This window comes from Mustela putorius, unplaced genomic scaffold (assembly GCF_011764305.1).
Source record: "Mustela putorius furo isolate JIRA1106 unplaced genomic scaffold, ASM1176430v1.1 tig00003845_pilon_pilon_pilon, whole genome shotgun sequence".
Classification (NCBI taxonomy): Eukaryota; Metazoa; Chordata; class Mammalia; order Carnivora; family Mustelidae; genus Mustela; species Mustela putorius.
Window position 1 is genome coordinate 74,758,432 of NW_025421998.1, and position 22,054 is coordinate 74,780,485.

At 40.9% G+C, this 22,054-nt stretch overlaps 1 protein-coding gene across 4 annotated transcripts in view; it reads right to left on the bottom strand.

Moving 5' to 3' along the window:
* The window catches only part of CTTNBP2 (cortactin binding protein 2), a 150,255-nt gene extending 137,521 nt beyond the window's left edge, over positions 1–12,734 (bottom strand). For all 4 annotated transcript variants that reach the window (XR_006601388.1, XM_013050944.2, XM_004741903.2 and 1 more), the window contains exons 1-2: positions 12,512–12,734; positions 866–973 (exon numbers count right to left, since the gene is read on the bottom strand). Coding sequence is in view for 3 of the 4 variants with exons in the window: in XM_013050944.2 (XP_012906398.1) it covers positions 866–973; positions 12,512–12,592 (189 nt within the window). In the remaining variant the exon portion in view is untranslated. The remainder of the gene's footprint in view (positions 1–865; positions 974–12,511) is intronic.
* Positions 12,735–22,054: the final 9,320 nt, after the last annotated feature.

Below are 22,054 nucleotides of genomic sequence, written 5' to 3' on the forward strand. Positions count from 1 at the left end.
CAAAACAAGTACACGATTAAGAACAACTAATTATGTGGGGCGCCTGGGTGGCTCAGTGGGTTAAGCCGCTGCCTTCGGCTCAGGTCATGATCTTAGGGTCCTGGGATCGAGTCCCGCATCGGGCTCTCTGCTCGGCAGGGAGCCTGCTTCCCTCCCTCTCTCTCTCTGCCTGCCTCTCCATCTACTTGTGATTTCTCTCTGTCAAATAAATAAATAAAATCTTAAAAAAAAAAAAAAAAGGACAACTAATTATGAGATTGTGCATCAAAAAAACATGATTTTTACAGAATTTTGGGTATCCAAGTAATATATTAGAAGATAATACTTCACAAGTTATAAAAATTTCAAAGTTCCTAGAAGATCAGATGAAAAAGTAATAAAACTATGTGAAAATATACACGTAGCTTTTAAGAGGGATATAGATTAGTTTTCAACTCTTAGAAGTTTCGGAACATAAGTCATTTATAATTTACATAGGAAGGAAAAGCTCTATCTATTATCAGTAATATCTTTTACAAATGACTCATAATCTTTCCTCTCTGACCTCACATACATGTATATGATACCAAATTTCCAATTTTCTAAACACTTATTACCAAATAACCACATGAAACAATACAGCTCAAGTCTCAAGCTTCCCACACTAAACAGTTCAGTCTCGATCCCCACCGTTAGAATGACCATCTGACTTCAGTGTTTGGGTTTATAAAAATTATGGGTTGGCATTTGTGTTGAGGGGCACATTTTAACCAGATGTAACATTTTAAATCTACCTGGTTCAAAAATTAAGAAAGGCAGCTTTGTCACTGGCCCTTCAAAAAAAGGAAACAATATCAAACAGGGCTGGGCCCTAGGAGCTCCTTACCCGCAGGGCCTCGATGACCAGGTCTCTGGCCTCCAGCTCCCCTTCCATCACGCTGAGGAGCATTCGAAGCTCTGATTTACTGAGGGTGTCCACGTCAAACTCTTTTTTCTGTAACACAAATATTTAAAAAGCAATGAAAAAGCTATTCATAGGACAATACACGTCTTAAAGGCATACAATGGATTGTTTTTATCTCAGTGGCTCAACAAATCTTAGAAGCACAGGGGCCCTCTTCAATAGCAGAGAATCTATGCCCAGACCTTCTAGGAGGGGTAAAAACTATTAAGGCTAGAGTCCCAAATCTCTTCATTAAGGAAATCTATTTTCCCAGCCTGCCTTGCACACCTGGATTCCAGATCTCTTCAAATTGTGACAGTAATTTAAAGTCTCCAGAGTTTCTATCAAAACAGGCCTAGTATATGTTCAGGAAAAGTTGCAGGGGAGCAAAGAAAGTATGAGAATGTATTCCTAGAAGGGCCCCAATGCAGAGGCTCCTGGGAGGTTATTATAAATTCTGGGACATCCAATAATAACAGGTCATGTTTATAGAACACTGCAGCAAAGGTAACCAGCTGGCAGGCTACAGCCAAATCTGGCCTACAGATGTGTGTAACTTGGGCCTCAAAGTGTTTTGTTTTTTTTTTTACTCAGCCAGCATTTTTAAAAAAACCTGAAGATGTCACCAAAAAATACAGATCTCTGGTTTCTCTTCAGAACAGAGATAACTGGTTAAGCCCAGATTCACATTCTCACACGGCAACCATCTACAGAACCAAGTAGCAGTCCCTTTAGAAGGAACATGCTCTTGCCTTTCCTGCCCTGCTCTCCCTGTCTCTCACAGACACAGGGCAGGCCTGTGTACTTCCAAGAGGCTGAGCCCACCACCCACATTTAGTCAACTGAGCCTGTGGTCAGGTGAGTCTGGAACCTGCTACGTGGTGATCAAATGCTTTCTTAAGTAATGCCTCTATAGCTTCTTGCCATTCCAAAAGTAGGCCAAGACTACAGTAAGTAAGCTTTCCAGAGACTCAGTTCCACCACAAGGTATCAGCACCATGACCCAAGGATCACGAGCCTCATCCATGACTCTTCCAGTTCCAGTGTCTTCTCTACATTCCTTCCCTGGTAACTGCATCAAATCTCTCCTCTTTAAATCCCACTGATGTACCACTGATGCCCAATACTTTGGTCTCCAACTCTGCCTTCTCCTTTCCTGACAACTTTATAAGCAGGTCTTCTGGCAGCCAGCTTAAGAGAAGCTCAACCAGAGCGCTCACAGCTCGGCTTGGGTGAATCCACAGGTGGAGCTCCCTCTACACACGCAGTCCACGCTACCCACCTGGGCAGGGATTCCTTTGATAACCCATCACCTGCAGAGGGAGGGCAACGCATGTTCATTCCCAAATGCCTCAGAACACCCAACCTCAGAAGCCATTCCTGAGGCCATTTCAGAACATTATTTCACATTTGCGTAGCATCCCAATGGTTTCCAAAGTAATCGAGAAGAACCAAGTCTAATATGTAAGATATAATCTCTATTTGCAGCTAAGAAAACCACAACTCAGAGAAATCATGTAACATACCCACATCATTCAGCCAGGAAATGACAAAACTACACCTAAGTGCTATGACCTTTCTACACACTTTACCAGCATAGGGATAACATTCCTGAGATGAAAAACAGTGGCATCCTATCCATCAGCTAGTAAGAACCAGCTTAGCACCTGGAGACTAATAATGACTAATAATGACCTTCTATTAACCTTGTGATGACATAGAAGTAAACATGGCAAGCCCATAAATGATTCCAGGACTTTCAAACAGGCATAACCAGAACTGGCTCTTTCTCGGTTTCAAAGAGACCTTCTAGAAGGAGATAAAAGTACAAAGGGGAAAGAGACCAGAACTAGCTGGTTCTCCAAGGAAAGATTTTTAAAAGGGTCTTCCTCTTAAAATTGTTCTTTTTTGCATATATATTAGAGAAGTTATTTAGAAAGGCAGGGGCTCAGGATGAAAAGAGAGAAAAAGAAAAACCTATGCAAAACCTAAAGGAGAAGCTATTTCTAGGACGCCCTTGCTTAGAAAGTTAACTTAAGAGATATTCCCTGTTGGGGCACCTGGGTGGCTTGGTCAGTTGAGCTTGCGACTCTTGGTTTTGGCTCAGGTCATGATCTCAGGGTCCTGGGACTGAGCCCCACATGGAGCTCCGTACTCAGCATGGAGTCTGCTGGAGTCTCTCCCTCTGAGCCAACCCCCTCCCCACTCGAGTGTAGTTGTGCTCTGGCTTGCTCTCTATGGAATAAATAAATAAATCGGTAAGAAAAAAAAATCGAGTTTGCCTATAAATAGTAAAATCTAATATACTGGAGCTCAAATTCTGCTCCCACTATATAACTGTGTCACATGGGTCTTTAACCCAATTGTTCTCAAAGGCAGGCAAGCATAAGAATTCTGTGGAGACCTTGTTAACAGGGACTGCAGGACCCCATCTCTAGAGTTTCTGATACAGGTCTGCAGGGGAGCCTTAAATTCAACTTTATAACAAGCTCCTGTTGCTTCTGCTGGTTCAAGGACTATACCTGCACATTTCTGTATCTTAACTGATGTGTTTTCTCATCTATGTAATGCATATCCTAACACTAACCCGCAAAGTTCTTCTGAGTATTAAACAAGAACACATAAATGAAGTAAGTGCTAAATAAAAGCGGTGCTTGTTATTATTCAAGCCGAGAGCACCCAGATGTTTTATGTAGGGAGATGTGGGCTATTGGCTATAAGCCTATTTCTTTGAGTATCTACCAGCCTAAGTGCAATAAAAACTCAGTTTATTGACTGTGATGAAAGACAGACTCTTTTATCCTGCTTTTTCCCACTGAGATGGGAGAGTAAGCTGCAATTGTTATGAGCTTTAGAAGGTAATGTTTTATTAATGCTACTGCTGGTTGTTCTAAAGATTTTAATTAATTGTGTATTTTATTGTCCTTGTTTCCCCGAAGCTTCATAAGCAAAGCACTCCTTTTTAAATACTAATAAATTATGAAAGACATTGCCAAGATTCTGAATCATATCAGAGTCAGGAGTGCTTGCCCTGGTTCCATCATCATCAACATTACATGTGACCTGCAACCAACACTTCTGTTTTTTAATATATCACCATCAATAAAAAGGGAAATTCATTAAAATAAAAACCAGTTATAAGGGTTTCTGCTAAACCATTGATTAGGTTACACAGAATGTTTAAAAAAAAAATCATGTTTCCCATCACAGTGATGCACTATTTCAAATATAGAGTTTGTTTGCCCACCAGCTACTCTCTCTCCCCTATGCTTCTCACCCCTGGGCCCTCACTAAAAACACTACTGCCTTCTGGCCTTCGAGAATAAGAATCTTATCATAGTATTTTCAAACTGTCGTTCTCCAATGTTTGATGTTTCTGTCCACTATTCTGGCAAAACAGAGTATATGAAACCATGTTAGAGGTCATTTATTTTACAAATCAATTTGAAGCACGTCAGTATTTTTAGAAATATAAAAAATCCCAAATGCAAAAATCCCAAGAAAAAAGTATGTCAGTTTCTTATGAAGTGGCATTTATCTGACTTGATGCATGTATGGTACAAAAGTACTCAGATATAGAAGAATCATTAATATTCTTTGGTTTAAGAACAAAATAATTGTTCTAAATCTTTTATTTTTTAAACCACATTGAGGTGTCATTGACATACAAAATGCTGTACATATTTAATATGTACCACTTTATGAGTTTGGAGAGATAGGAAACCATCACCATAATATAGGCCATAAACAAATCTATCACCTCCGAGTTTCTTCCTACCTATTGTGGTTTTTTTTGATAACTTTTATATTTTTAAGAGGCAAAATAACTTGATAACTTAATTTTCAAAAAAGAAGACAAGAGAGATCCAAATGCTACCACTCACATAAAAAATCAGGATCTTTATCAGTACATCCATGAAAACATGACACCTCAGACCCCCAACAACAAAATCACAGCAGACATGTTCACAGACCGAGATTTATTATTAGTGCACTTGTTTTCCTTAATAAAGAAAACCCAGATCTCATCTTTAAGTGAAAGCAAGGTACTAAAAAAAAAAAAAAGAAAAAAAAAGAAAGAAAGAAAAAAAAACCCAGCTAGATTGCAACTCTAGAGGCCACCCCTCTGCCTGTCATGTTTGACGGTTGCCAGGAAAAGTAGTCCAGGAATAGTACTTAACACCTAGTTTTAAAAAAAATCTGACAGAGGTAGCTTAAACTAATCCAGAGTTTGGTCATCAAACTAAGAGCCTTCTTCGTGACATAATACGAAAGAAGAGACACAACCCCAAACTCGTACTGTTCAACACAGAAGTCTTCAACAAGCTCTAAATCACTTGCAGTGGTGTGGGGAGGGCATTCTTCCAGATTTTCTTATACAGGCTCAGAGACAGAGGGAGAAGACAAAATGAAACCTAGCTGAGTTAACTCATCTTCAGCTGTCAGAACTACATATAGGCCAATACCAGTTTCCTCCACTACCACTCCATACCCTCACCTCTAGGGGAAAACAAACAAACACACACACAAAAAACAGAAACAAAACTAAAATAAAAAACTAAAATAGTGGGTTTTATGTAAGGAATTTCAACAGTCACAGCCCAATAGGGCCAGAAGATACTTACCCATATCCTTTCAAAATTAAAAGGGTCAGAACATTGATGGTTGCCAGAGCATTTAAGAGATTAGGCGTCACAGTGGCGGAAGGACCTCCCAGATCTTTGTCCAAACTTACCAGTTATGGTAAAAATCTAGTGATCAAACACAGAGCCAGATATGTTCTCTGGTACTTCCCACAGACACCGAGAGTACCTCTTCCAATTTCAAATCTAGTGGGCTACCCTACATTTGATCAGTGAGTCGACCACATGGGAAGGAGGTGAGGTACCTGAGAAAGCCAGTGGGCTAGAAGGGCATTAATTCATCTCTTTGGACCTCAAGTTTCTCAGCAGTAACATAAGTATGTTGTACTAAGTGACCTCTAAAATCTCCCCCAGCTCCCAAATGTTCTGATTTCACAGACTATCAGGCTAACTAGATTACTGGACTGAGGAAATTTAGGTCATTCCATGAAGCCTCTGAGAAACAGTTGAGATAAATTGATTTTGCCTCTTTGCTCTGAAGTTACAGAAATGTATTTTCTTCCCAGTCTAATAGGGCATGCTAATAATTAATAAGGTGCATTTAGAACTTCCTATGTAAGCAAGATTTATAACTCAGGGATGAGTAAGAGGCTGTAAAGAAGGGGAAACCAATGAAATCCATCTTGAAATTATAAGGAGAAAATAAAAAGCTGAAGACTATCATTGACATGAAAAAAAAAAATCCAACTTTCCAGGTACACAGAACATTTATAATGTTAAAATATGAATTCATACAGTTATATGGATTTTCATGAAAAAAAGTACATTTTCATGCTCTAAAACTACTTCAAATCTCTGACATGACATCCTGCTTTGAGATTATTCCTCCCGATTTCATCTATTAAGAGGTTTACTTACAGGGTTTGCATAGCTTTGATTTTGTTCTTCCTAATCCTTTGTCCTCTAATTCGTGGGACTCCTACTTTCTTCAGGACAGAGCTCACATCTCACTTCCATAGGTCTTTACGGACTCCAGAAATCTCTCCTTCTCTACACTCAGTCTTACTGTCTGTTCTAGTACTTCATTTGGCAATTAATCATGTCTTGCCTTGTGTATTTCTCATAGTCTATCTTAATGCTCTATTTTTTTCACCCCTACTAGAAATCGGAGGACAGCCAGAGTATTAAATCCTCACATTATTCTACGTAACATTCACGCCCATCCACATTTGTCATAAATCATCTAGAGCAATCTAAAGTAGGGCCACTTGGTGTGGGACTTGAAAGCAACATACTGAGAACTTGGGGTCAGCTCTCCAGGGCCTTACACCTCAAATCAACCCCCCTGCCTGAGGTCTTTCATGCAAGACAAGCAACTGAGTATGCTGGAAAGAGGCAGAACTGACAAGTAAACAGAATGTCAGGAAGGAAACCTGGCAGTGGATATAACTAATTCTGAGTACAAGAAAACTGGAATGAAAAGCAGAGAAATAGCTCGGGCGAGGGTGACAAGCTCTGATAATTAAATGTGCCTACGTCCCTTTTCCTCCTTTCAGATCTCCTCTCTGTCTCCATTTCCTCTTTGGAAAAAGAAAAAGAAAAAGACCACATCTCAGATAAAACACATTCCTATTTCCATTCTAACTCAGCTTTGCCATGTTCTATGAGCCCTATATGGGACATTTCCACATAGGAACTAGCATCCAGATCCAATAATTGCCTTAAAGAAGCGTATCATGCATTGAATATCAGCTTGATTATCTGTAGGTGGCGAATGGCAGCATGCTGATTTTCAAATGAGGAGGCTGAGACATAGATGGCTAGATGATACTCTTACAGTTGCAAAGGCCTTCTGTGGAATAACTCAGGCCTTTGGAATCATCTTTTTGCCTTTTCAATGAAATATAAAAGTGTCAGAAGCAGGGTCGCCTGGGTGGCTCAGTTGGTTGGACGACTGCCTTCGGCTCAGGTCATGATCCCGGAGTCCCGACATCGAGTCCCGCATAGGGCTCCCAGCTCCACAGGGAGTCTGCTTCTCCCTCTGACCTTCTCCTCACTCATGCTCTCTCTCACTGTCTCTCTCTCAATAAATAAATAAAATTAAAAAAAAAAAAGTGTCAGAAGCAAATCATTCATTTTTGCATAGTGACATTAATTTAGTGATATCGCTTTTACTATAAAAAACCTTTTAACTCCATCCTTAATCTACCTGGTTATTAACTAACAATTTCAAGTGTAATTTTTTTCCCTAAAAATCAGGATTTCTCCATACATGGCATCGTTTTGTGCACAGCATTAATATGATCTCATTATTTTTATGCAAGTTATTTATAAAAGATGAATACATCTTTAAAAATCCTTTGATTTCAATGTCATCATCATCTTTCTCACACCAGTTTTCCTTTTTTTTTTTTTTTTTTTTACTTAATATCTAAGAGACAAGTTTCCTTTTCCATATTATACAAGTCTTGCAAAGGAGCCCCAGTAGAGAATAATACAACTGAGTACATTCAAATAGTCTTTTCTAAAACAACACTCAGATGTGCTTAGGTGGCAAAGTATATGAAGGCAGAAGGGAAAGGAACTGCTCCATCTTTCCTAGGCACATTTTCAGTTTGAATTCTAGTCCCAGATTTCTGGGCATGAGCAGACTATGCCAAAGCTTTGCCTGTCTTCCTGTCCAATCTTCCCATTTATTCCCTTTTCCTGTTTCCAAACTCCCTTTCATTTCTGCCTTGACCCCCCCCCCCCTACCAATCATCCCCTCCCTCCACACCCTGGTGGGTGATTTGACCTTGGCTCAATTATAGGAAGAATTCAGGATGGGAGGGATGTAGTTACCATTCCCAGCCTCAGCCATGATTGTGCAGAGAGATAATCTAAAGGGAAAACTAATAGTGTTGGAAATTAATGTTTTTAAAAATCTGTGAATCTGAAATGTCCCTGAGAAAAGCAGCTTGGAAAGAGACAATATACAAATAAAAATAAGAACAAAAACAATCAGAACGTCAGGGTCATCTTTCAGAAACAAGAAAAGCTCTGTAACATCTATGATGTTAATTACTACAAATCATAGGGCAATAGTTGCATTACACTCTAGTAACACACAAAGTAAATTTCCCAATTAGCCAAACAACAATAAGTGTTAGGACATGACTTCTTGGTGAGCGTTCATTTTCTTCATTCCATATTGGTGAAACACCTACCATATATTTGCCTGGCACAGTGCTTTTCCTTTGCTTTCCTTTATTTTATTTTATTTTTTTTTAAGATTTTACTATTTATTTATTTGACAGGAAGAGAGATCACAAGTAGGCAGAAAGGCAGGCAGGGAGAGAGAGGAAAGCAGGCTCCCTGCCAAGCAGAGAGTCCGATACGAGATCCCAAGATCCTGAGATCCTGAACTGAACCGAGGGCAGAGGCTTAACCCACTGAGCCACCCAGGCGCCCTTGCTTTCTTTTAGAAACAAAACTCACACTGCCTTTCTTGAAGAAGTCTGCTCCCTTCCAGCTCCAGCCCTGTGTCCATAAGATCAACAGCAGATATTTGTAAATGGATGAATAAGTACTCAGTCTGTGAAACATTTTCTCACCTCATAAAGTTACATGAAATACAAGAGGAAAGAACCACCTGGCAATCTAGCCTCGGCAGGGATTCAATCACAGAGAAGATAAATGCTTTTCTCTAAACAAAATTGCTCCTATGAGCAATGTAACAGCAATGATACCAGCACCAATAAGAAGTCAAAAAACAGGCACAGAAATATACATTATTTAAGATGAAAAGGAGTGAAAAGCATCCTGTTGAAAAGCATCAGTTATATTTCAGTCTACTTCCTCAACTTCTAACCTATTTTTCTAAAATACACTGTTGCAACTAAAGTTGAAACCTCTGTGTTCATCTTTGAAGGCCCCTCATTTGTGCCACAGGCCACCTTTCACAGAATCCTAAGAACAGTTATATGGCCCACAGCTTCCTGCAGTCTTCACTTCCAAGTCCCCCTTCTATCTCAAGGCCTAACTCAAATGCCATCCTTCTGTGGAAGGTTTCCAGGGTCCTTCCACTAGGGATCCTTTCCATGACTCTTCCTCTTGAGACTCCTAATTATTTGTGCCTTTCATGACATCATCATGTCTGACTTGATTCCTGGCCATTTATCAGTTTCCACCATTGGAATGGGATGTGTTACTTTTTATGGCAGCAAAGATGTTACTCGTGATGCCACCATTTTGGTAAGTGGACAGTAATGTGTTAAGTCTAAATTATCTACTTTTTGCATATTATTTGCTCCAGAAAAGTCCTGAATGACAAGAATGTTGATCAGCCTCCCAAACACAGCTCTAAAGAGATCTCCATTTTCCCTTCACTCTTAAATTCTTTGATGACAATAAGAAAAAGCAGGAAGATTTCTGTTTTCCATACTGCCTTATCCATTAGGAGTTATTTTCAGAGTAGAAATAGCAATATAGCCTATAAAAGTCATCACATTTGGTTGAGGCACTGAAAATAACCCAGGTTTCTCGGCATGGTTCACAGCAAAGACTATTAATATGATCCTACTGAATACTGTAGCTGTTACCCAGCTTTACACTTGGGATGCTTTCAGGATTTAAACAGCTAAGAACAAGGATCACAAACTAAATTTAAAACACTCCACTGAAAATCACATTAAGCTGAAAACTATAAATTAAACTTGTCTCTAAGCAACAATCTAAATAGTCAAAACTTAGTGAAAACACTCACTTTCAAAAATAGCCTACTGCTTTGGAGTCTCCATTGGCTCATGACTGCCAAATGTACATATAAAAATGCATAATATGTAAACCAATTTGAAATGAAATAAATCTCTAAAATGAAAAAAAAAGCCACCTATTCCCTAAAAATTAAAAAGAAAAAAAATGTTAAGTCCTCAGTTGCCATGAATCCAAAATGCATAAAAATATCTTTGATTTGTAATCATTAGGTAAGAAGCTTTTAAATGACAAATATCATTCTTCAATCCAGCTTTAATTTAAATATCAAGCTGTGAGTCAAGTGGCTGATACAGGAGGACCATATGTTATTAAAAGTAAAATGCCCAGTTTACTGCATAATAAGCCACCATCAGAATTTTGCTAATAAGTTATTTTTAAAAACTATTAGATTAAGTGTCCTTATTGCATCCTCCAAGGATTGTACAGAAGTAACAAGTTTTACTTTCACAGATTTTTCCGTGGCTATCATTAACCAGGGTGAAATTACAAAATCTCCACCTAATGTGCAGTGAAAAGTCAGACTCCTGAAAATTCTCAACAGCAGAAAGGGAACAGAGGCCTTGTTAACACAAAAATCTGGCGTCCAAAATCCTGTTTGCAATCTAACCAAATAAAACTATACATCAGCTACAGACCATAAATCAGATGTTTGTGTTTGGTTTAATTGTCAGGTGATGATTAAAGACTCGCAGTAATAGGAAAAAAAAGGTTGTTCCAAGTCGATTAACCAAACTCAGCCTTCCTGGGCAACAAACACACACACCCCTACCTCTTTTTTCCCTCCCCTCCCTTAGCATCTCATGGGGATGAAGGTACTCAATCATTTGAACTTCCCAGAGAGGTCTGTGTTGTCTTAATAGCTAGCTTATCCTTACTGTATTTCACAAAAGGGAACTGACTCATAGCATCACAAGCGAGCAGGTTTTATTTGAAATCTTAAGTTCATGTTTTCCATGCAAAGAATGAAAAACCAGTTTTCCTAAAAGTTTCAGATTAAAACTTGCAAGTTTCACAAGCGGAAATCAACAGCCCTCCTCTTTCTCCGTTTTGCCCTCTCCCTGTTTCTTTTTTCTTGCCCAGGCTCAGCTCAAGCAGCCTCCTCCATCTCCACATCTCTCCTCTCCTTCTCCAGAAAAGCCCTACGTCCCAATAGTGAGGGAAGAAGTTCCAACTGCCCAGATGATTCACACCTGGCCCTTCCTCTGCTGCTAGTGCACTGACTCTGTCCAGGAAAGAACTGAGGGGCGTCCAGGCTCTTCTCAGTCCACACCACCCGGGATCTCCCGCTACAGCAGCGGGACCGCGCCAAGGGTGGGAGGCGCTCCCAGGGCTGCCTTTCTTTGCAGATCCTTGCAGCTCCTGCGAAGCTGCTTTTCAACTCCGAAAACGTTTCCACCCAGGAAAGGTGGGTCCAGCCCTTCCCCCGAGGTAGGGACTGGAAACCACCGTTCAGTCTCCGTGCACCCGGATACTGTGGGGCCGAAAGTGGGGTCAGCGTTAGATGGAAACTCATTAGGCTTCTAGATCCCAGCGAAGAACAATGTGTGGACACTAGGTGCTCAATCTCCCTCCACCTTGCCTGGGCACCTTCTTGGGAAGAACGAGAACACCTTCCCACCCCGGCCCCCCATCACCAAGTGATGGGGCAGCATGCAGCTAGGACCCGAGGCTCCGACGCTCAGCGGGAGGCAGCAGCGCCCAAAGCCCGACACCGGGCCTCTCTAAAGGGGCCTCACGCACATGAACACACACACACACAATGGGCATCCCCACACCTGCCTGGCGAGGACCCGTCTCCCCGCAGCTGCCTTCCTGGGTCCGCTGAGAGATGCCAGGCAGCCCCGAAACACTCGCCCACCACCACGCGCGCAGCAAGAGGCGAACAATGGGGGGTCAAGTTCGCCTAGAAGCGCACGCCAGCCCCCGCCCCTGACCAAACCCCACAGCAGCTGAGGGAGTGGGCAAAGGGGTCGTACAGGACAGACGCAGGGAGCCCCAGAACCGGGCGGCCCAGGACTGCTTCCCGCAGGGCTGGGGAAGGACGGGAGTGATCCCGAGCCCAGGAGGCCGCCTCACCCTCCTCGACCCGGGCTCCAGCCGTGAGGCACCGCAAGGAGGGGGTGCCCAGGGGAGGGGGCGCCCCGGGGAGCCCGGGCTTGCGAAGCGCCCCGGGGTGCAAGCCGGGTCCAGCCCGAGCCCCAGCCCTCGTCTACGCTCTCCCCGCGCCCACCCCGGGACCTCGGTCGGTTACCGCCGCCTCCGCCGTGGCCCCCTCCGCGTCCTCTGGGGCGCGGGAGAAGTCGGGCTCGCAGCTCGCGCCGTCCGTCGCCATCTTCCTGTTCTAGCGGATCCGAATGCGAGCTCGGAGCGGTGGCTCCGGGTTCAGCCCTCTCGGCGCGGGCGGCGCTTCAGCCGCTGCGGTCCGGGGACGCGGGCGCTCGCAGCCCGGCCGCCGCTGCCGCTGCCGCTGCCGCTGCCGCCGCCGCTGCCGCGCTCCCTCCTCCCCTCGTCACCGCCCCCGCCGTCTTAACCCGCTGCGCGCCGGAGCGCCGCCCGCCGCCCGCCGCCTGCCGCCCGGTCCCCGCCCCGCCGCCCGCGCCCGGCTGCCGGCCATCAGCAGTGCGTGGAGGGAGGTACGGGAAATGGGCACGCGCCCAGGCCCGGCTAGGAACCCGCGGGAAGAAGGGGGAACCAGAGCCCTGGAGGAGGTGCAGGGAAGGGCCCAGTAGGTGATCTCCCAGCGCAGTCCCCACCAACCCTGCTGCGTACAGAGCAATCCGATGAAACGTCAAGCCTCCCAGATTCTGAATTCTCTGTACCGTCAAGGGAGAGCATTTAGTCCCCTCTATCCCACCGCTAGGAATCACAGAAGGCATCCTTTTCTTTCTTGGATTTGTTTGTTGTTGGCTTTTGGGTTTTTTTGCGAGACTGCCACCAAGGGCGTGTTTCCCCTCCTGGTGTATACATCAGGCTTTGTTCTGTTCTACCGTTGCCTTGAGTCCTTCTCCGAAAACGATCAACTCCCAGATCAAAATGTGTCTTGCAATTCTTTTTATTCCGTGGCACCCGACCCCTTGGCCTATTCTTTTTTATACAACCTCTTTTTCAGTTAAGGTGGAGCAGGGCCTTTTGTTTTGTTTTGTGTTTTGACCCCAAGCCTGGGGTACTTTTTGAAGGGCTAACCGAAAAATGTTTAGTGCCCTTCTTGTAAAAGGAAGCTCTCTACTTTGAAGAGAATTCAAGAGACCTCCATGAGGTGGGGACAGAACACATAATTTTTTCCTAAAAACTGATTTTATGGGAATTATAAGTCTCAAGATACATCATGAGATGAATTAGACCCAAACTCTTAATTTTCTCTTCCCACATCTGATTCCGTTCCTACCCTTTCCTGCCAATTCCCAGGATGTGAAAATCTATCACCTTATCAAGACCATATGGTATAGGCCTTCCCAAATCACCAGATCCCAAAAATGTGTTGAAAGCACAAAATCAAATCACATTCAAGCTGTGTCTCAAAAAAGTAAATTCAAAACACAACCAAATCCTAGACTTAAAATTCTGGAAGATGAATGCCTGGAATGTTCAGTCCAAGGGTTAACAGATCAAAGCTCATTTTTTTTTTTCTTAAATGGCAGACTCCTAATGAAAGGTTTTGGCAATTTAATTGCCTCACTTTCCAAAGTAGATCTAAATATGATACAAACCATGGCAAAGAATATCTTTTCAAGGACCTGAAAAGTGTAGATCGGTAAGTTGTTAAAAGTTCCTTCCCAAAAAGGGTCTACATCAAGAACTTTCACCTGAAACCCTGGGGTTAAGGGTCACAGGCATAGAAATCACCTCCAGGTTATCCTGTAAGCAGAGATGATCATTTATTTATTGTCTTTGACTTTATTCTGGTAGCTAGTCCTTCTCTGAACCCTCTGATTTCCATCTCTGTTCATTATATCATTTCTTTTATCAAACATTCTCTCTGAAATTGCTCAATATTAGAATAACTAGACTCTTTACCCAATGAAAGAAAAGCATTCGACTGTGAAACTTCAATGCTGAATGGATAGTAAAAACTTGATGTTTGAACCAAAAAAATTCCTTGTTCTTTTCAAAATTCATTTTCACACATCAAAAGGCAATGAATTTTCTTGACACTGATACTTGTACTGATGTTCAGTTATCACCAAAGAAATTAACTGGCTCCTTTCTAAGGGAAAAAAAAAATAATAAACTTCACTTAGGTGTTAAGAACTAAGGATATGACATGACAATATCCCTGAGAAGCAACTCCCATTTATTTTATACATGCAGTTCAATTAACAAAAATATATCACTGGGAAGAAATCGCTTCTATAAGTCTAAATGCAATTAAAGCAGAATTGTCACAAAGGATTCAAACCCTGAGTGATGTCTTACCTCCCACTCCACTCCCCCACCTTTTTTGAGTAAAATAAAAAAAATAAACAGTCGGAAAAAAAAATCACAGAACAGCACATTTTCTAAGGGCCAAAATCCAAGACCTAGTAAGGAAAATAAACAGCATTTTGTCCCTGCCTTAAAGCTGCCTTTGCCTACTGCCAAGGATTGAAGGAATATCCCACCTTACTGCATACAAAAGCACACCAGGAGTTAACTCCCTCACCAGTGGCCTGGCCTGGGGCTGCTTCTCTACCGGGAGGACACTTGCTGGTTTAAATTCTCTCCAGAGAATTAACTATTGAGACTGCAAATTAACTCTTTCTGAAAGACTTTCTTTGCACAAAGACGGCCTCTGCTAGAGTCAGATCAAATAGATCTGAAAGAGTGGTGACTTGATGGCTCTAGAAATTAAATCTTTGAGGCTTCATTAAATAGCTTTAAAAAAAAAAAAAAAGACATCCCACGGCTAGAGTAAAAATTTCTGAAAAGCAGAGAAAAGGAAAAGATATGGAAGTGTATATGCAGGAAGAAAAGAAATCCCTATAGCAAAAATAAGTCATGATTTTTAATCAGTAAATTTCTTTCAGCATTAAAATGGAAGGAGAGATCACTGAATACATTGCTAACAGAAAACTATTAGTTATATTGTCTTCTTCTCTGAACATAACGATGTGGCTGACCCACTGAGAAATGAATTTATTTTGTCAGATTAGAACAGTTTATGTTCTGAACCCTAGAACAGAGGTGTTTGTGCTGAGCTATACTCCAAGATTTCTCTTTTAAGACCAGTGAAATGGGTTGCTACAGCTAGGAAGCAGACTGTGGCTGGGGAGCCAAGTGGTTTTCGATGAAACCATGGCCTTGGCCTCACCAGCCACATCCTCCAACCCACTAAACCAAAAACCCAGAGAGTTATATATAGCGATGCAAAGGGATTCTTCCTTCCATGTGAGAAGATAAAGGAACAGACACATAACCCAAAACCGTTTCCCTGATAGAGTAAGAGAATTCTTTATTTCAGTTAAATGACAACATTTATGCGAACTCCAAAGAGCAAACCATATGTTATCATGTCTTAGTATTGCCAAATGACAAAATTACCAAGTAGCAAATCATTTCTGACTGCATTCACAAGGCTATAGATATACAATTTAAATATTCCAGACCACGTTTATCCCTGTCTACACCATGGTGAGCCACCTAGAAGGACCCAGATCTTGACATGGGGAACTCTAACAAAAGAGAGCCAAAGACCTTGAGTCCCCTATATCTATCCCACGTTTTTGAAACCAAACATTGCCAGAAATGAATTTTCTTCTGACCTAACGACATTCCCTCCTAGTCAACTTGTCATTATCTACATGTGCTTAGGCTCTTTGTGGATTTTACTCAGTAAATCTAATCCTAATCTAGTTAGCCACTCTTGTCAACAACCTATGGCTTTGGAAGGCCTCCTCCACCAACGGCAGCTGGTGTGTGCCAAGGGGATGCAAGCTAATTTTACCTAGGCTAAAGCAAAACATAATTAGGAAATTAAATCTGCTAGGTAGGATGCAAGCCAAAGCCAAACATAAATATATCATTATAATCACTCCCAGCCCCTTTTAACACCACCTTTAGCTGGAAACTGCATTTGGCCATTCAATGCTAAAGTGATGTCCAAATAGAAGGTTTTATCAAAGAGTTAAAGGTACAGTAAGAACATTATTCCCCAACCTGGTCACTCAGAACAGAAACTCAGGCTCATTGAGAACAATGAAGCAATGTTGATTCAGTTCTGTTGAATGTTTTAAAAATGTTCAGCCATTACTTGTTAGTTTCAGCTCTTATCTGCAGAAGTCATTTACTAAAACTAAGTTCTAGTGCAAAAGATGTTTTAGTGCAAAACCATTATGGAAAAACAATTTTAACAAAGAAACCTGGCCCACTGCTGCCCCTCATCCACCTGAACTGGAAATGGATCTGAATATTTCCATTTATTCAGCCTCATTAGCAACCCCACAAGCCTGCAGTAAGTAGTTACTAGGCAACCACTAAGGCAGGGGTGTTTATACCATTAGGCATCAATTATAACAAGCTTTATTTTTCTTAGAAAGTTTAAAAACTATATAAATAGGTTGTGAGCTGACCCTTTTCTCATCTGATTAGGAGTGTAGAGCTAGCTGTAAAACCAAAGCTGACATTTTCTTTTCACTATGGGGTATGTAATGTTCAATTCAAAAGGAAATGTAGTGTTTGAAGAATTAATAAGAACAAAATATCGATGCCCTTCAATTTTAATAAATATGCAGACGGTTTTTATGATCCACTCAATGATGATTTACTTATGATACAAAATACAGGAGAAAAGCCATGAATGTATAACTCTCCCATATAAAATTGTGAAATAAGCCACATACATCAACATTTTCCAGGCAATCATAATCATTTAGCTGTACACTAAGTTAATAGAGTTTCAAAAGGCTTTGGAGGGCACCTGGGTGGCTCAGTGGGTTAAGCCTCTGCCTTTGACTCAGGTCATGGTCTCAGGATCCTGGGATCGAGCTCCACATCGGGCTCTCTGCTCTGCGGGGAGCCTGCTTCCTCCTCTCTGCCTGCCTCTCTGCCTACTTGTAATCTCTATCAAATACATAAATAAAATCTTAAAAAAAAAAAAAAGCTTTGGAATTTTTTTTTTTTAAGATTGATTTATTTCTTTGAGACAGAGTGAGAGCATGAGTGGGAGGGGCAGAGGGAGAGGGAGAATCCCAGGCAGACTCTGCACTGAGCGTGGAGTCCTACACAGGACTCCATTGTAGGACCCAGAGATCACAACCTGAGTGGAAACCCAGTAGGACTCTTAACTGACTGAGCCACGTAGGCACCCCCCCCTTTGGAATTTTTGACACATAAATTCCATCTTACATCATCCAAAATCTCACTTGATGACAAGTTTTTGTCTACCACATTTTTAAAATTCAAATCAGTTAAGCTCACTTAAAATTGTCTGAAAATATGATGCCTTTATTTGAAGATTTTTATTTATTTATTTATTTGACAGACAGAGATCACCAGTGGGAAGAGAGGCAGGCAGAGAGAGGAAGGAAAGCAGGCTCCCTGCTGAGCGGAGAGCTAGATGCAGGGCTCGATCCCAGGGCCCTGAGATCATGATCTGAGACGAAGGCAGAGGCTTTAACCCAATGAGCCACCCAGGCACCCCTGATGCCATTATATGAAAAGAAATAAAATAAATATATGTAGCAGAAGTTATTCAATTAACCAACAAATAGAAAAAAATTAATTCAGAATATTTATAAAACAATGTCATGGCTAGACTTGAAGCCTTAATTATATTTATGATTCAAGAACTGAAGGAGAAAAGAAACATCAGTGTAGCTATTTCATTCCAGGGAAGAGGAAGTCACTTTCACGAAGTCACTTTATTCTTCAGAATAAAGAAAAATACTTCTGACAAAGCAACATTTAAATAGTCCAGAATGTTTTATTCTCACAACTAAAGAAATTTAACCACTGAAGTAGTTTTATGCTAGCAATACAGTATTTTTTTTCCTTATGGAAAATCAGAAATAACCACATACTGACCATTACTATCAGACTCAACATCCCTTTATCATTACATCATCTTTTAACGTTCATGATTTATCACTTTCAGCATTACCTTCTTCATTGTTAAGAAACAATTCAGTTGGGGGACACCTGAGTGGCTCAGTTGGTTAAGTGTCTGTCTTTGGCTCAGGTCATGATCCCAGGGGCCTGGGATTGAGTCCAGCATCCAGCTCCTTGCTCATCAAGGAGCCTGCTTCTCCCTCCCCTTCTCTCCCCGACTTGTTCTCTCTCCCTCTCTCTCTCTCTCCCTCTCTCTCTGACAAATAAATAAATAAAATCCTTTAAAAAAAAAAAATCAGTTCAGTTGGGAAATATTTTACTGGTACGTTTTCCTTCCTTCAGATCTGTTAAGGACCCTATTTTGTCACTTTTAGCCTCTACTTCCTGATTAGTGACCATCCAAAAGGGATGAGGCCATTTGGGTCGTGAGATACCTTTGCTGGACATATTCTTCTTGGATAGCTCTCAACCCCCACCCCCATGTGGCCATAGATGCAAACTGGAATGGTGATAGGGAACCCCCTTTCCAGAATTTAAAATCTGAGGCAGGGGCAAGGGAGAAGTTGAACAGAAGCAGTTCCAGACGCCCTGAGTTTGAGCAGTAGGTAAAGTCACCCTGCTTAGAAAAACCACATTGTAGAGCTCAATTTCCTGTAAAGAATCATTTTGAGAGCTAGAGAAACACAAAAATGGAATCATAGATTCAAATGTGAAAGGCGAAGCAATAGAGCTTCGAACAGGAAAATATTTTCATGAACTTGTAAATCAGAACATAAGTTCTGACTTTTAATGCAATCCAATTTATCAGTCTTTTTTCTTGCGTGGTTAGTGTTTTACGTCCTGTTTATGAAATCTTTGCTCAGCTCCTTGGCCCCTCAGATGCTGTTTTGTGTCGGCTTTCTTGGAGTCTCATCCTGCACATGCTCAGCTTAGAATTTAGCCTAAAATTTGAGAGGAAATCATGTACATATTTTTTTGGACTCTTGAGTTTCTTCTCTGGGACTTTGTCCTTCAAGTCCCCATAATTTGGCAACCTTCAAATCCTGACCTTTATCTCTCTGGTCCAGTAAAACTCATTTTTCTCCAACTGTTCCCTTCCTCCATGCTCCCCACTCACTCAAAAATCATAGCCCCTCAAATCCTGTCTGCATGTATGACTTGCCAGCCCCTCTACCAGTGGTTTCATATGTATGTTGTTTCACCTCTTTTTGTTGTTTTTAATAGGAGGATTGACCCTATACTCAGTACCCTATCATAACTAGAACTGAAAACCACATGTGCTTACTTTAAGAAGGAATGTATAAAGAAAAAACTTCTTAATGTTCCCTTGCCTAACTGGATTGTATCCAGGACCGTATTATTTATTTTCTTATCGCGGGGTTGGGGGTACCCAGCTGAGACTCTCCAGTTGCCACTGACAAACAGAATCCAGGCACTGATCTGCTACCTCATCCAGAGTCAGACATGAAAAACCATGTTGGAAATAAAGGATGACATTGTACCAGTAGACATATAAATTCTATTACCAGTCTTAAAAAAGTAGCAATGTGCCTCCTATTTCTAGGGTGTAGCATGCCTGACAGTTTTCAGAAATTAAAAGAAAAATGAGAGATTGAAAAGAGGAGAGGCAGAATAGAGTGAGGCTGGCCTTGGGTTTCCCTTAGTTAAGAGACTGATGGTCAAAGGGACATCTTTCAAAGAACAAACATCTCGAATGTGAAGATTCTCATACATTCTGGAAAACTTTTGCAGATCTTCTGGACTTTGAAGTCAAATGAATATTGGTGGGTATGGAAGAACATCAACTCCAAGCTTGCAATACCAAACACTGAGCCAGCACAGGACAAGAAGTCAATAAATATTGAGTCAAATTAATTCAATGGAACCAATGGATGGAAGGATGGAAAGTTGGGTGAATAAAAGGATGGAGTAAATATCACTGCCTACTTACTTTTTTGTATCATTGGCCCCTTAGGCATTGTGGTGAAACTTAGGGATTCCTTCTCAGAAAAAAATTTTAAATGCATAAAACAAAACAGAGCATCATAAAGAAAATTACTTATGTTCAAATCCAGTGATCAAAATTCTGCATGTAAAAAAAGAAAATTTTGTAACATAGGAATAGAGGTATTTCTCTCTTCCATAAAGAAATAAGACAGTGGTAGACCCATACATAATGTAATTTTGAAGTATGTATGTAAATAATATTTTAAGATCTCTGTAATGATTATATTGAGATTTAAAAAATATCTGTGATTTCTATTGAGACAAAGTCATAGGTACTTCCAGGTCTGTTATGGTCCTTTGCCTAAATTCATAATTGAAGTAAATGTTGACAGTCAGTGAGAGTGAGTGAACATGGAAATAAAATTTAAAAAAAATTTTTTCATGGACTTCCCATGGAATTCTACCAATGAATTTTATCATTTAAGAAGTTCACTCAATACATATTAAGGAGAGTTCATACCTGCTGAAATAAAAATTTCTATCCAATTTGAGATGTTTAGTGAGTTACATATATAAATATATATTTATATAAACGTGTGTGTGTGTGTGTGTGTGTGTGTGTGTGTGTGTGTTTTAAGAGGTGGAGAATGATGGAAATTTTGATGTATTAGGCCAAGTAAGGTATGCCGAGAAGGGTTAAAGATTCCCAAATGCTACTCCCGCTCATCCTCCAAACAAAACAAAACAGCTCCGGCCACATACTGCAGAGAGGTTGTTAAGTGCAGGGTTCCATGATTAAGAGCCTTTTTCTAGCTGTGTGACCTTGGGCAAATGCTCTTCTCAGTTATCTCATCTGTTAAGTGGTGATCATAATGGCTCTTGCCTCTGTAGCGTTGTTGGGAGGATTAAACTGAGTGATTCATTTAAAGCACTTAGTACAGTGTTTGGCCCCCAATAAACTCCTAGTAAGTTTTCCTTCATTACTATTTTCATGCTCTGCATACACCGTTAAAGAATAAACAGTCACTCCTATGCACATGACATTTCGGAAACAATTTATTGAATTTATTAAAATGATTCTACAACTACACAACAGTCCTAACAGGCTCTTTTGTATAAGCTTAAATTTTTTAAGTCAAGTATTCTAAGATTTTAGATTAAATAGTAAAAGCTCCCCATAAATTCTTGCAAAAGTCACAGTCAAGAAATGTGAATCCTCTAAGTCAGTTCTCACCAAACTGATGATTGCTACATTTAAAGCACACCTCTTTTTACTCAATAAGGAAGTGTTTTAACTAAATAATGCTCAGTATTGATCCAAAAATATCATTAGGGATTAGTAAACTGGTCCAGTCTAGATTAGATCTAAACTCAGCCTAATCTAAGGCAATGGGCTAATTTCTTGTTTTGTTTAACTCATATGATGTTATTTTTTTAAGGGAATAATTGCTCATATTTTAAAATAGGAGGATTTCATATAAAAATTCAGCCTTTCAACTTCTCAGAAGTTTAAGAGTACCTGAAACCACTGTGCTCACGCTGAGTCCCTTTGAGACTGAGACTAGTTCTCTCCAGCTGTCTAGAGTCTCCACTGTCCTATTTCATTCACTTTACTTTCTTGTTTCCCATAATTACATTACTTTCTTGTTTTTCTGTGGGGTTTTGACTTCATGATCCCTAAGTCAGAACGTTGCAGTTTATGTGATTCCAGTAAGATTGTGTGTTTATTCGTTTTAATCAAAATGATGGAGGAAACTTGGGCTTAAAAACATGTTTAAGATCTAGTAATGTGGGTATCTTGCCATCCACCATCAAAATGCACGTT